The sequence below is a fragment of the Dermacentor andersoni genome, chromosome 1, assembly GCF_023375885.2.
Source record: "Dermacentor andersoni chromosome 1, qqDerAnde1_hic_scaffold, whole genome shotgun sequence".
Taxonomy (NCBI): Eukaryota; Metazoa; Arthropoda; class Arachnida; order Ixodida; family Ixodidae; genus Dermacentor; species Dermacentor andersoni.
Window position 1 is genome coordinate 38,830,313 of NC_092814.1, and position 13,546 is coordinate 38,843,858.

The following is a 13,546-nucleotide window of genomic DNA, read 5'->3' on the forward strand; positions in this document are numbered from 1 at the left end:
TAAGTACCAAATACTGTTAATTCCGATAAGCACAACGAAAAAGAAAAGAAGCAATAACATGAACAAGGCAGTAGTCAAAAATTATACCAATTATACATCTTCCAAACAGCATAAAATGAAATAAAACAACAAGGTCTACATTATAAGAAATATAAAGTAAAAAGAAACAGTTCAAACATGAGATAATATATGCATGATGTTAAGCTGTAGTTAAGGCAGACAGCAGATTGCAAAACTTATCGGGATCAGTGGCTGTAGCAACACGTGGAGGCAGAGCATTCCAGTCAGTTATGGTGCGTCGTGCGAAAGAATGTGCGTAGTTAAATGTACGATGTGAAAGTACTGAACCTTAATTGGATGGTTTTGTCAGTCACAGATGGAAGAAGGCACACGAAAAAAGTCATTATGAAGTGTTGAGTGATGATACAGCTTATGAAAAAGTTATAAACGTACAGCTTTTTGGCGCTTACATAGTTCTTGCAGGTCTGCGCGTTTCTTTAATGCTGTTTATGCTGGTATGATGTGAGTAATTGGAGTAAATAAAACGGACTGCGCAGTTCTGCAATGATTCAATGTTATTTATTAATATGCTTGATGAGGGTCCCAAATAACCAAAGCATATTCAATTTTAGGTCTAATTAGTGTACAGAAGGCCCGTAGTCGGAGGTGAGAAGGAGCATGCTTCAAGCTATATTTTAGGAGACCTAATGACCGATTAGCGGATGCAAAAATAAGGTTAATATGATAGTTCCATGTTAGGTCTGAATGAACGTGAAGACCCCAGGTACTTATATGTATTTACCAATTCGACTGTAGCATTAAGGTATACGTGGTTTCGGTTCGAGACTGACGGTTAGTAAAGATATAAATTTTGTTTTCGATAGGTTAAGTTGTATGAGCCAGGCAGAGCACCATGCTGTTACTGAATAGAGGTCAGATTGTAGGGCTAAGCGATCATCGTTAGAATGAATTTGGCAGTAAATTACACAATCGTCAGCAAAAAGTCTGATTTGGGAAGAAATGGAGTTAGGTAAATCGTTAATAAATATTTGAAAAAGCAAAGGGCCCACCATGCTCCCTTGTGGGATGCCAGAGTGTACTTGGCTGAAGGAGGAATTATGGTTGCATATTAGCAGTGGTGAAGTGATACCTGGAAGAGAGAAAATCTTTAACCCATGCAATAACAAGAGGGTGACTATTTAGTAGTGTTAATTTGCCTAATAACCGATTATGAGGTATCCTATCGAAAACTTCAGAAAAATCTAGAAACATGGAGTCGAATACCAGCATCAACAGATGAATGCAGATCGTGAATGAATCCAGCAAGTTGCGTTTCGCACGAGTAGCCTTTGCGAAAGCAATGTTGGTATTTAAAAATGATGTTGTGTTGTTCTAAATAGTTAATTATTTGTGAATGAATCATGTGTTCAAGGAGTTGACAAACTGGTCTAGTTAGTGAAATCGGTCAATAATTGAGTGGTGATGAACGATCGCCAGAATTGAATATTGGTACAACCTTGGCCAACCTCCAATCACGTGGAATCCGCCTCTTTCATGTTCCTGTGCTGCCCTCTGACGCACTCCTCTGGAAACGTTTTGGAAGGGTGCCGGGGATTTCGCCGGTTGATTTGTGTACCTGCACCCATGTTGAGTGTGCGTCGGTTGTGCGTTTCACGTATCCCGATTAATTATTAACGGTTTCTCCGGGGCAGCATGTCGTTCACCCATTGACTGTGCTGGGTGAATAGGCCCGAGTGCGCTGTTGTGCTAACAGCGCGGCCAATAAAGGCACGCTGAGTTCCGTCTGCCGACGCGGCTGCGTTGGAGTTCATTGTCGCTGATGTCTGTGTTTGCACATCACTTTTTGTATTCCTTTTAGACATTCACTAAACATATTGCTTATTCAAAAAGCCTTTGAGCGCAGCCTTCCACGTCGGATTTGCCAAAGCGCTGCATGTGTTTACATCTACATCTGCAGCTTCAGATCGCTGTTAGCTTCGGATATTGTAGAAATGGCCCATCGCTGATGTAAAATAATCTCAAAACGTAGTGAAACATACACATCTTCACATATGAGCCGCGTTGTTCCTCCCTGAGAAGACTCAACATGAGCAGCCGAGCCACTTAAACTACTACAACTGTGATCCAGACACATATATATTATGGGCTGTTACTACTGATTCTCGCTTTTCTTTAACTTCATCATACTTACAGTTTGCGCATGCCATAAAGTATTATTAGAGAAAACTGCGCGCGGCATGAGCCCCCACTTATAGGCCGTGTAGTTCCCTCGCGAAAACGCGGATGCCATCGCTGACACCGTTGGTTGGTTACTGAGCGAGCTTATGCTGCTGTACCGAATGCACTGTCTCTTCTTTCCCGTTTAACGCAGAGGTAAACAGTACTGCTGTACAATTAAGAAATGTGTCAGCATATGAACACACACAGACCCACCATGTACGGGAATGCGACCGGCAGCATTCGGGAACGGTGACGAAAGTACAAGATGTTGGCACACTGCAGTGCTTTTTCGCCACTTGCCGCTTATTGTGTACGTGCCGTGTGAAGTGAAGACTAGTTATCAAATCACTATAGGGCCACAACTGAACTATAAGAGCAGTTTCCTTCGTCCTGACTGCTTAATTTTTAAGTTCAGGTCCATCAGTAGCAGGTGCACGAACTCGACGGGGTCAGACGTAACCCAACCTTCGCTAAACAGGATCAACATTGGCTCAAACTTCAAGTGCACGGCTTGAGAGGACTGAAGTTGGTGCATTTCAACTTCGAAGGCATGTCGACGCATTTTGAGCGCGAATAATTATATTTACAAGTGAATGAACTGCAGCTATCGCGTTGTCGATTGGACGGCCGATCGCATAAGGTTCGGTCGAGCGATCAACTCGCACCCGTCGTTTGTGTCATTGTCGGCCTAGTATGATCAGTGATACAGTGCTGAATAGTCGGCCAATCGTCGGCGTCAGCATCTTGTCAGTCTCGTATCGACTCAGTGTAATCACGCCATAAACGAGTACGTGAAGCCAGGCACGCGCTGCCACCACCAGCAAGAGTTGGCCGACGCTGCAAGAAGACTGCGTTAGCAACGTGTAGTGTCGCCCAAGTGTAATGTAGGGGTTTATTGATAAATTTGACAGCTGTCAATTCAAGGCGGCAACTAGAGAGAAGTAGAGTGGTACTGTGTACTTAAAACATTAAAGTTTTTATTGCCTTAAGTGTTCTGGTAGCTAAAAATTAATATTTTTCACGGCATAAACAGCATGTCATGGAATTATATTGCCGACATAACCTTTATTTTTTATTTCTTAAATTTCTTTTATTTGCTCTTTACAAAAACTATTCATATCAGTTGATTACACATGCTGAACGAAAGCTAAAGGGACACAAATATTTTGCCTCTCATTTGTAGTTCCAGTGTCAAGGGTCAAAGCAAAACAAATCAGGCACAAACTTGGTCTCTTTGCTCCTTTAACAATGGACTCTTAAGCCTTTGTAAACTGCTTGATTTTGATACTACTCCTCTGTGTCTGCATGTACCTGTGGCTCGAACTGTCCAAGCTGCAATTGGTCGGCAGACACTGGCTCAAGGCACATGGGGCAGTTTGTCTCCAATGCAAGCAGGTCACAGAACTGTGTGTGGATGGCAGGGAAGTGGCACCTTGGACATTGTGTGAAGTCATCTTTCACAATGTGCTTGCCCGTTGCCAGACAGAATGGCAGGTTAGCTGTGCACTGGGAGCAGAGCAACTCCATTTCAGCCAGGCTGAAGTTGCAGAAAGGGCAGGGGGAATGAGCTGCTTCTTCCTGCTCCCGGTGGGGCTTGCGCACTATGGCTTCCACCTTTGAAAACAGAAGAAAAAGATGTGTTTACTATAGTCCAAACAATGCACACTTAGTGCTGATTAAGAGGAAGCTTTAGCTCAGAACGACAGAAAGCTGAGCTAGTTGGTAAGGATTCATTATGCAAAAAAGAGGTGAGGCGTGCAGACAGTACACAAGAGTAGAGAAGCGGACAACACGAACGCCGACTATCAACTGAAGAGAGCACTGAGGCGAAAAAAGAAAGAAGACGCAAAACTCATCTGCACAAGCTCAGGAATGGTATCACCACGTGTCAGTCGGGTACATGTGCCGGTCTACGTGAGAGATAACTGTTAAGGCACTTAATCTCTTCCTTATGCAAAGTAATCGAAGGCTGACTCACGCACGCACTTCCACCATTATAGATATGTCATGCCTCTACGATAAGACGCGTATCTTCATTCTTGTGCCTGTACAATATTGCGCATTCGTCTAACTCTGGCGTGTAGTTACAATCTTGGCAATATAGGGAAAGATTAGAAGGCGATCCACAGGTTAATGACCTTTTATGTTCCATTAGCCTCTGATTCATACACCGTCCTGTTTGCCCTACGTAGAACTGGCCACAGCTAAGGGGAATATTATAAACCACACCCATACGACAGTCAGTAAAACTGTTGTTCTTATTGTGCTTCACTGGATAAATAAATATCTGTTCTTTTTTTGCCTTTTACCTGCTCCTATCGTTTACCTTCTATCTTTTATCTTTAGATGGGAGCTTTAGCTCCTATCTAAATACATGTGAACGGAGAAATTATTTTTCTTGGCAATCACTGCACCAAATTTGATGAGGTTTGTTGCATTTAAAAGAAAGTGTTAAAATTTAGTGACTGTTCGTAGCAGATTTTTTAATTACACCATCAATGTTTTCTTATAAAAAATGATGAAAATTGCAAAACTCAAATTTGGCAGTGAAAAACGATATTCCAATTCTGTAAATTTCACATATTAAGACATCTAAAGTAGACAAAATTGATGTATGCCACTCTGAAATATACTATTAGTTTGTATATATACCACTCTTTTGCAAACCCCACATAAACATTGTAACAAACTCATGTAAACTGTAAATTCATATACCAAATTTGTCCACTGTACATGTCTTAACTGATGCAGTTTACCCGAACTGCAATATCTTTTCTTTGTCTTCTTTTTTTTTTTTGCCCTTAGTTACAGATCTGTAAACTTGATGTTTCTAAATTTTTTGGACTTTACTGGCTTTTGGCAATGTTTGTGAAATCTTTCAGACCCTAAATCAAAATTCTGCTTCCTAAAGTCACTAGAATTTAACTTTCCCTCTCAAATGCAACAAATTTCATTCAAATCTGGTGAAGGGTTATCTCATTAAATCATTTCTGCATATTGCATGTATCTGAATAGGCGGCATCGAAGTTGGCCTCGAGTTGAAGCTTCCTCTTAAGTAAACTGTTGAGTCTGTCTATCAAGTCATTTTGATACTTTGAGGAAACACTGGTGCTAGTGTCTACAAGAGCTGCAAGTACGACAGTTCAGCCAGCATGGAAATGACATACATACATGCATGAATTTGCCTAAACTTCATCCTTCTGGCTTCAAACAGCTTTGAAAATTGATCATTTTCAATAAAATATTGCATTACAGATGCAACAATTTGTAATGATTACGCCTGTTCACAGAGAATTATTGTCTTACTGTGTGTAGAAAACTATGATTGCTTGAAAATTGAGAAAGATAAAGCATAATAAATAATGTTACAAGAACATCTGAAGCCAGGAGCACACTGATTAGACAAATCCTAGATACTAGTAATCATTCCCATGGTGCAGCACCAGGGTTTGCTTCAGTAATATTTGTAGGAAACTATGATGCTAGGATTGCTGTTTCTGGGACAGAGAAGTCATGCTAGTGTTTCGGAAGAGGAAGAAGCTTGTAGGACGCTTAAGCTTCGCCTTTTAAGAATGGAACGTGATGGCATTCAAATATCCTGTTCTGCTGCTCACGCTTCCCGGCAACTGCAGCTTATGCAACTGTAATGTTTACCACAAATGCTTATGTGAAGCAGGCTAAAAATACAGACAGTTTCATTAATTCAGCATCAGTTAACCTAAACCACCTTTTTCAAGTCCTAGAAGGCACACATCCTTTTTAAACACTTTTAAATTAAATATTGCATGATTCCAACCAATATTTGCATGTCCCATTAGGTTCAAATTATTGAGTTTGCTGTGCTATCAGCTACCAAGGCCTAAACACTGTCAAAAGTTTAAAATGCCACTCTGCATGTCAGCAATAATATGCTGGCTGCTGTGCAAGGTTTTCTTCTGTACTACCAATAAAAAAAGAACAATAATCGGGAAGGATTGTTCCTATTGCCCTATAAAGCTTTGGTGGCCTCCAATATTACAGGATATGTGGGAGACATGGCCCAGCAAAAGTTTTGTCCATGCACACAGTCACCTTTAAGTTTTGTTACACAGATAGTAAAATACACAAAAAGCGCTCGACAATATTCATCTGCTTAGTGCTCCCTGTTTTAAATGTTTTGTGTCACCTTTTTGTCCCGACTTTCAACCCAGATATGTCCACAGTGTACATCAGAAACTCTCCACTACATCATTTGTTAATATCTTTTCTGTTACAATATCCCAGAAACATACCCCCTGTGGTGTCAACATGTTCATCTAACACAATTCCCTCGCTACTATTTTCTACCATGAAGAGCACATAGGAAAATTACATATCTATGCATTCTTTATCAGCAGGGCAATATTATTTTACACCAAATATCACTTTTTTTATTACAAGTACACTGTAGAAATGGTTGCCAGGTCAAAAAGCTGGTTTAATAAGCAGCCCAACTAGGCCCTAGCAACCCTTAATATCCTAGCAATTATAAAGTTAACATTTACCTTTTGCAGCCATACAGTTACAAAAAACAGCTAAGACGGAGCCTTTCTTTGTAGAAATGCAGTTTCTGGTCAGGTTGTTATTGAGTTAACTTTTTCAAATGTGGGATTCCCACTTACACATTGGACTGGTATTAATAGCCATTTGCTCCTTTTGTTAGCCTTATAGCAAAGATTGGAGCAAGTATGCTACAGTGATTCCAGTACTCTATTCGAGTTTTTCTTTTTTGCTTTACATCATTGGCCGCAAGCAGTGCCCTGCATGCATATCATCACAAGATTGGAATAAAACAAGCACTCTCCTGAGGTTGAAAAAAGTAAACATATAATTAAAGTTTTTGGGGCACTTAGGGTCCCTTGTTCATACTGAAGAATGGTGCAAGAGGGTCAAACCATGTGTTGGGTGGTGCTGAGTGCAGGTATATCTTTCAGGAAGATTACCCAGCATCTGGTTTATCACATGAATTGTTGGTTGGATAGGCGACTCTAGGAGCAGATGTGAAGATGGACACTTCTCAGTCATGATTATATGCAAGCAGAATCCGAGACGGTGCTGTGTTTATGTTATGCTCTACCAATACATTAGGTCTTTCATTGCCTTTACTGATGTCATTCTGATGTTGCAGAATTGTTCTTTGAAAACAGCCAGTCTCACCACAATCGTGTCACCATCTTTTCACAGTATCTTGTAGATTACACTTCAATACCTTAAAAATTCCAAAGGGTCTTTCATTCATATGAGCTGTTATCTCAACTTTCATACTGGCACATGGGTTATTTTTACACCATATGTGCCTGGCAAAAAGAAACACCACAGTTTTTCTTGTCCACTTGAACTACACTTCGAAGATGACATTGTTGCTTTAAAGACAAAGCAACCCAAATCAAGGTGAGCCAGAACCCTACAAAGACAGAATCTGAACAACTAAAGCTACTCACAGAAGTCTTTAAATTTGTGCCCACAGAAACCAGGCACTTATATTACAAGTTGCTCTGCCACAACAGTTTGGCATACGCAATTTACAGTTTGCCAAAGATTCACAAGTCCAGCGTCCCTCAAAGGTCAATAGTAGACTTCACATGCTCTCCACTGTACGAATTATCTGGCTACTTGCACCGTGTCCTGCGCCCCTTAAATCAAAGATTCAACCAATTTCATTGAACTAATAAGAGATGCCAGTGTCAAGTGTCAACAATGACAAGGTGATGATCCCTTTTGACGTGGGGTCTATGTTCACATGCATCCCCATGAAATATGCGGTCTAGCCTTGTAAGGAGCTTCTTGAGAGCGGCCCTTCACTGCCGTCACACACACTTGAACAGCAATGGGCGCATCCGTTCCAATAATCTGTGCGAACACAGCCCTAGAATCACTGGAAAACTCTGGATTAGCTTCATACAAGTTGGCTCCGCAACTATTTGTTGGACACATGAACGATTGTTTCTGCGTGATCTGTCACCAAGATGTACTCTGTTTCCTTGAACATCTAAACTCCTTCATACAAAACATTCAGTTTACCATGGAAGAAAAAAATCAGACAGATTGCCTTCTTCGACATCCTCATACGACATACTTCCAGGGTACTTTCACTTGGTATGTATAGGAAACCGACTCACACTGGCAAATACTTGAGACTGACTCTGCACATCCTGTGGAATACAAGTGCTCCATTGCTGCTGCACTCTTCTCTCATGCTTTCTGCATCTGCTCTGACCCTGGAAAACGTTAGGAAGAGCTAGCCATAGTAAAAAAGGACCTGTTAAACAATGGCTACCCTTTGAAGCTGCTGAAATCACAAGAACTGTGCTCTTCCGTTGCTAACCGTGAAACAGTACAGGAAAAAGAGAAGCAGAAGTATGCATAGGGCCCTCTACATGCAAGGTATCAGCAAGGCACTTACAATAATGTTACAAGAATGTACAACAGTACAAAAATTGCCCATGTGCAAAAAAGAAAGTAACACAACAGCTCGTATGAGTGAAAGGCTTTTGGAAGTGAGGTTTTCAGGCATAATCTACAAGATACTGTGCAAAGATTGAGGTCCATGCTGCTGTGGCAAGACAATGTAGACAAAAAGGCAAAAAAAAAGGTAACGCAAGTATGAACACTTTGGTAGAGCATATCCACTAGGGACATCATCGGCTGGGGTTCTGCTGGTGTAATAATGACATAGAAGTGCCTATCTTCATGACTGCTCTTGGAGTCACATATACAATCGATAGCTCACACAATAAACGGTATACAGGATATACAAGGAGCATATATCCCAAGATATACAATGAACGTAGTGTGCCATCTAAAGCATGAATAGTTGGGGCCTCTCATGTTGCTATTCATTTTGAGCAAGGGACACATAGCAGCCCTAAGACATCAATTATGTTTATTTCTTCCAACCTTAGGCGAGTGTTCCTATTTTGATCATATGGTGCTCTTACCTGACAATTTTTTGCTGAACATTACACTATAAATCATCACAAGTAACCAGCTGGCACACAGAAGCCGATATAAAAGAAATCGAATGAAAGGAAAAGTTGTTCTACTAGCTTTCCTGTGCCCATTTCCAGCTCATTTTGTAATTTGTACATTAAGGATGTCTTAAAATGTGCTAATTAGGATGACATAGGTTCTTTGCAGCATGCATGTTGATGTGTGTTGTCTTTCAATGCCAGATACCTTCTTCCGATACTTGGCGTCGATCTGACTACGGTACTCGGGCCGCATCAGGGTGCTGGCATAGGTGAATGCCGAGTTCTTGAGACCAGCTCGCTGACATTCTACCACAGCTGAAGTCAGAATCGGAACTGTGTGTGATGGAAAACGGCTGATGCTGTTTGCCACACGCTCTAGCAGCCGAGCAGCCTGCATATGGCCGCCATGACGAAGATGGACCTTCACCAGGATGTAACTATGAAGAAGCATCAGGTTGTGGTGCATTTCAGCAGGAACTTTGATCTGCTGCTTTCGTAATTCCTGGTACATGCTCAGTAGGACATCATGCGCATTCCGATAGTTTCCAGCATTCTGCTCTTCACGTGCAATGACAACAGCAGTTTTGCCTGCTTCCTTGTATTGACGAAGTCCCATGTACAGCCTGAAGAGGTGCTTGAAGTCTTTCGGCACTCCATCAGTTTCACCCATTAGAAACTCAATTACTTGTCTGGTTGTCTGGTCATCAGCAGCTGCTGCCGCAGCTTGAACAATTAGGTTAATTGGCTCATCGTCATCTTTTGTAGTTGCCTTTAGAAGAAGCTTTATGGCTTGCTTGTACTGGCCAGCTTTAAGATAGAACTTACCAGCATCAAAGTTATTGCGCTCTTCCTCATAGTAAGTAGCAATACCGTTGAAGTCATCAGGAGACCCATTGTCACCAATGGCAGCAGCGTAGGCATCCATCTGCTTGCAACTTTTTGCTAGATGAAAAGCTTCATCTGTGCACTTTGAAAGCACTAGAAACTGTATTGCAGATACACTGTCTCCCAGCTTCTGAAAGAACTTGGCCACATGTTTTGCACCCTCCATTGACCTTGTCTCTTTGACCAGCCGTACTGCCTCTTCCAGATTGTTTAGGTTATTCAACTGTATACGAACAACATTTTCGATGTCATGTGCCTGCTCATAAGCTTTTGCTGCCTCTGCAAACCGTCCATCAGCTTCCTTAGCCTTAGCATACTGTGCATATATTTTGGGTGACGTTATATACTGGAGCAGTTCACCAACCTTGTTCCAATCTTTAAGTTTTATGTAAAGGTTGGCGGCTTTCTCATAGTAGTTTCCCTGTTCATAAAGCGGAGCTGCCTCTTGGTTTTGCTTCATGCTTTCAAGAATTTCCGCACACTCCCGCAATAGTGTTCTACTGTTCAGCTCTTTGGCAACTTTGACTCCTTTTCGAATGTCTCCACATCGAAGCGATGTGCGTGATAAGCCTGCACGACAGGCTTTGTCATGGTCTATGTACTGTGGATCATTTGTTATGCCAGTCTCATAGTAGGTTAATGCATTGGCATTGTCATTGGCAAGCTCAAGCTGCTGTGCATACTCTCTTGAAATAAAAGGTATCTGTTGCTGAGCCAGGCGCTTTGCAAGCTGCAATGCCTGTTCCCAGTGCAGCAGGTCACGGCGCATTTGTAATGCAGCTGTTGGCTGGCTGGATGCCAGGAAGAGCTCTTGTGCAACCCCAAAGTCTCCTTTGAACATGGCTAGATAGGCTGCCAGAAGATTTTTGTCCTCAATTTCACACAGCTCTCGCAGTGACCACACCATTCCAACGTCACCGATTTGCCGGAAAATTCGTATTGCCAAATCAAGGTCTAAATTAAATAGGGCACTGTTCCCAAATTCAGTCCACTCCTTTTTCGAATTAAGATGTTCACACACTTGCCAGGCATTGTTAAACCTGCGCAATTTGAGGCATTCGGCAAGTGCTTCTCGTTGGTGAGCAGCAGTGCTCTTTCCCTTGTCTTCTGTTCCCGTGACTAGTAGCAGTGCTGTTTTCCCACTCTGTGTCTGACAAGTCAAGCTGCCATTATGCAGTAGTAGTGGATGCTGTCCTGAAGGGATGCTGATCTTACGAACAGCCTCTACAAGGGCACCTACCACTGTATCTGAAACATACATATAGACATGGACATTATGGTCGTCAGACACTACAAAGCAACCCCTGTTGTCCAAATGCTGGTCCCAGAAAACACCCCTAGCAGCTGGAGGTATGTTTGCAATGTCTATCACATGATCATTCACGGGGTTGTATACAAACCCTTGCGACCGGTCATCCAGGGCCACTAGCCGCGTATTTGATGGGTCGAGGTGAAGCTGTCGAATTCCACTGGAGTGTTTGTACCTATTGATGATGGTCCAGTCCTCAAGAAAAAAAAACTCTATAAAACCGGTGTCCGTGCCATATATCAAAAAGTCATCTGTAACTGTGTGGCACAATATTTTCATATTGCCGTGAGTCGAGTCTGGAAACAGCTTGCTTTCTCGTTCTTCCAGGTCGCTGTTTTCAATTTCTATGAGCTGCAGCTGCAGTTTGCTATCAAAGAGAGCTGCAGCATAGTCTCCATTCAGCTTCATACTTTTCACAGTTCCCAAGTATTCTTTGTCATGAAGTGGAACATTAGACTTGTCACCCAATGCATAAAACCAAGCATGATTGTTCATGCCTACAACAAGGTGAAATGGGCCTAAAGCGATGAAACTTGGCTCTATATCAACCCTAAGTGTCATATGAAGTTCTGGCTCTGTGACACTGTCTACAGTTACCTCAGTGAGAGATGTGAGATAAGCAAACCGGTGACCAAGGCTGTAGCCCAAAGTGGGGAGCTTTGTGAGAAAGACATGCAAACTACCCCCTGCACCTCCTGCTCCCAGAAATTGGCCATCATCAGACCAGTCAAGCCATTCAATCTTCCGCACATCGTCGACAGTAACAACAGACTGCACATCTTGCAAGTCTGAAAGGTCATACACTTTGATAATATTGTCGCTGCATGATGCCACTTTGTTCTGGGCCAGGCATATAGCAATGTGTGACAGTGATTGTTTGTGACAGCGAACTTGCATCATCTCTTGGCCAATATCTTTAGGACTTGTTGAGATAGTTACAAAGTAACCATTTGTAAATCCTAGAAGAATATAGCCTGCTCCGTACCATTTGTACTCTATTATCTTCCCATATGTTTCCTGGAATGCAAGAACGTAGGGATTTTCCGGGTCATAAATATCGAGTAGCAGCAGCGTCTTCTTATTTAACACCAGACTGACAGTGTTTTCGGTCGTGCTTCTTTCATCCTTTTTCATGCATGAGAACTGCACCAGTGTCGCTTCCGATTTGAGTGTTGTTTGGCATAGTGTGTCTCCTTCTTGGTTGCTGACCGTCAGTACATTGTCTTCACCAACCAATGCCAGCATGTTTTGTTGGCTCCAGGCACCATAGGTGATCCTCTTGGCATGTTTGCCCAAAATAGGCACCTTTCTGCAGGATCGATGATGATAAATAAGCAGGTTCCCCTTTGAGGTCCCAATAGCCAGAAAAGGCCCTGTCTTGGCCCACAGAAGCAATGTCAACACATCCCTGAGGCCCGTGTCCACCTGGGCTAACTGCTGGGTGTTGGCGTCCCACAGGAAAAGCCGCGCCGATCGGTCCGTGATGATCCCCAGCGTGTCGCCGTCTTTGTCGTAGCCCAGCCCCGTGCACATTCCAGGCAGGCTGATTTGATCCTTTCGCTCGCCCTGACGATCGTACACGTTTACTGTCTGATCGTAGCCAGTCGTCACTAGATAATTGCCGCTCGACTTTTGCCACGTGAAGAACACTGGCCCTGGACCGTGCGTTTTCTCCGGAAGCGTGAAGACGGCTTTCATAATGCTCAGTGGTCGGTCTCTCGCCAGCTACTCGTTTGTAAACATAGTAGTTGCCACGGGAGACGGCAGCTCGCAAACCGTTTAACGAAAGCGCAATCGAACTGCGTACGCATAGGCGCCTTTGACATTATTTATTTACTCATCTATCCATTTTTTTTAAAACGAAGGCAGAAATTGCTCCGGCATAACGCGGGCACAAGTGGGAAAACTTTGTTGCCAAGCGCCAAGACCAATTTAACAAAATACCGGCGCTTGGCAAAGAGGTTTTCAAAGTGTGCAAACGTATACGTAGTACCAATAGTCCATTATTTTATTATTTTTTTGCGCTAAAATAGACGCCACCACGCTTATAAGTGCATCTTTCACCTTAAGAGTGCAAGCACAGGGCACCGAGACTGCGACCGCCGCATAGCCAACAGTTAGC

At 42.6% G+C, this 13,546-nt stretch overlaps 1 protein-coding gene across 1 annotated transcript; it reads right to left on the reverse strand.

The window, feature by feature from the left end:
- Oseg6 (intraflagellar transport protein Oseg6) lies at nt 1-13,338 on the reverse strand. The gene is made up of 2 exons (XM_050193006.3): nt 9,436-13,338; nt 1-3,855 (listed from the first exon to the last, which is right to left on the reverse strand). Exons 1-2 carry the CDS (start codon nt 13,120-13,122, stop codon nt 3,529-3,531), a joined length of 4,014 nt encoding a protein of 1,337 aa, XP_050048963.1. The 5' UTR covers nt 13,123-13,338; the 3' UTR covers nt 1-3,528.
- Between the last annotated feature and the right edge of the window lie 208 nt (nt 13,339-13,546).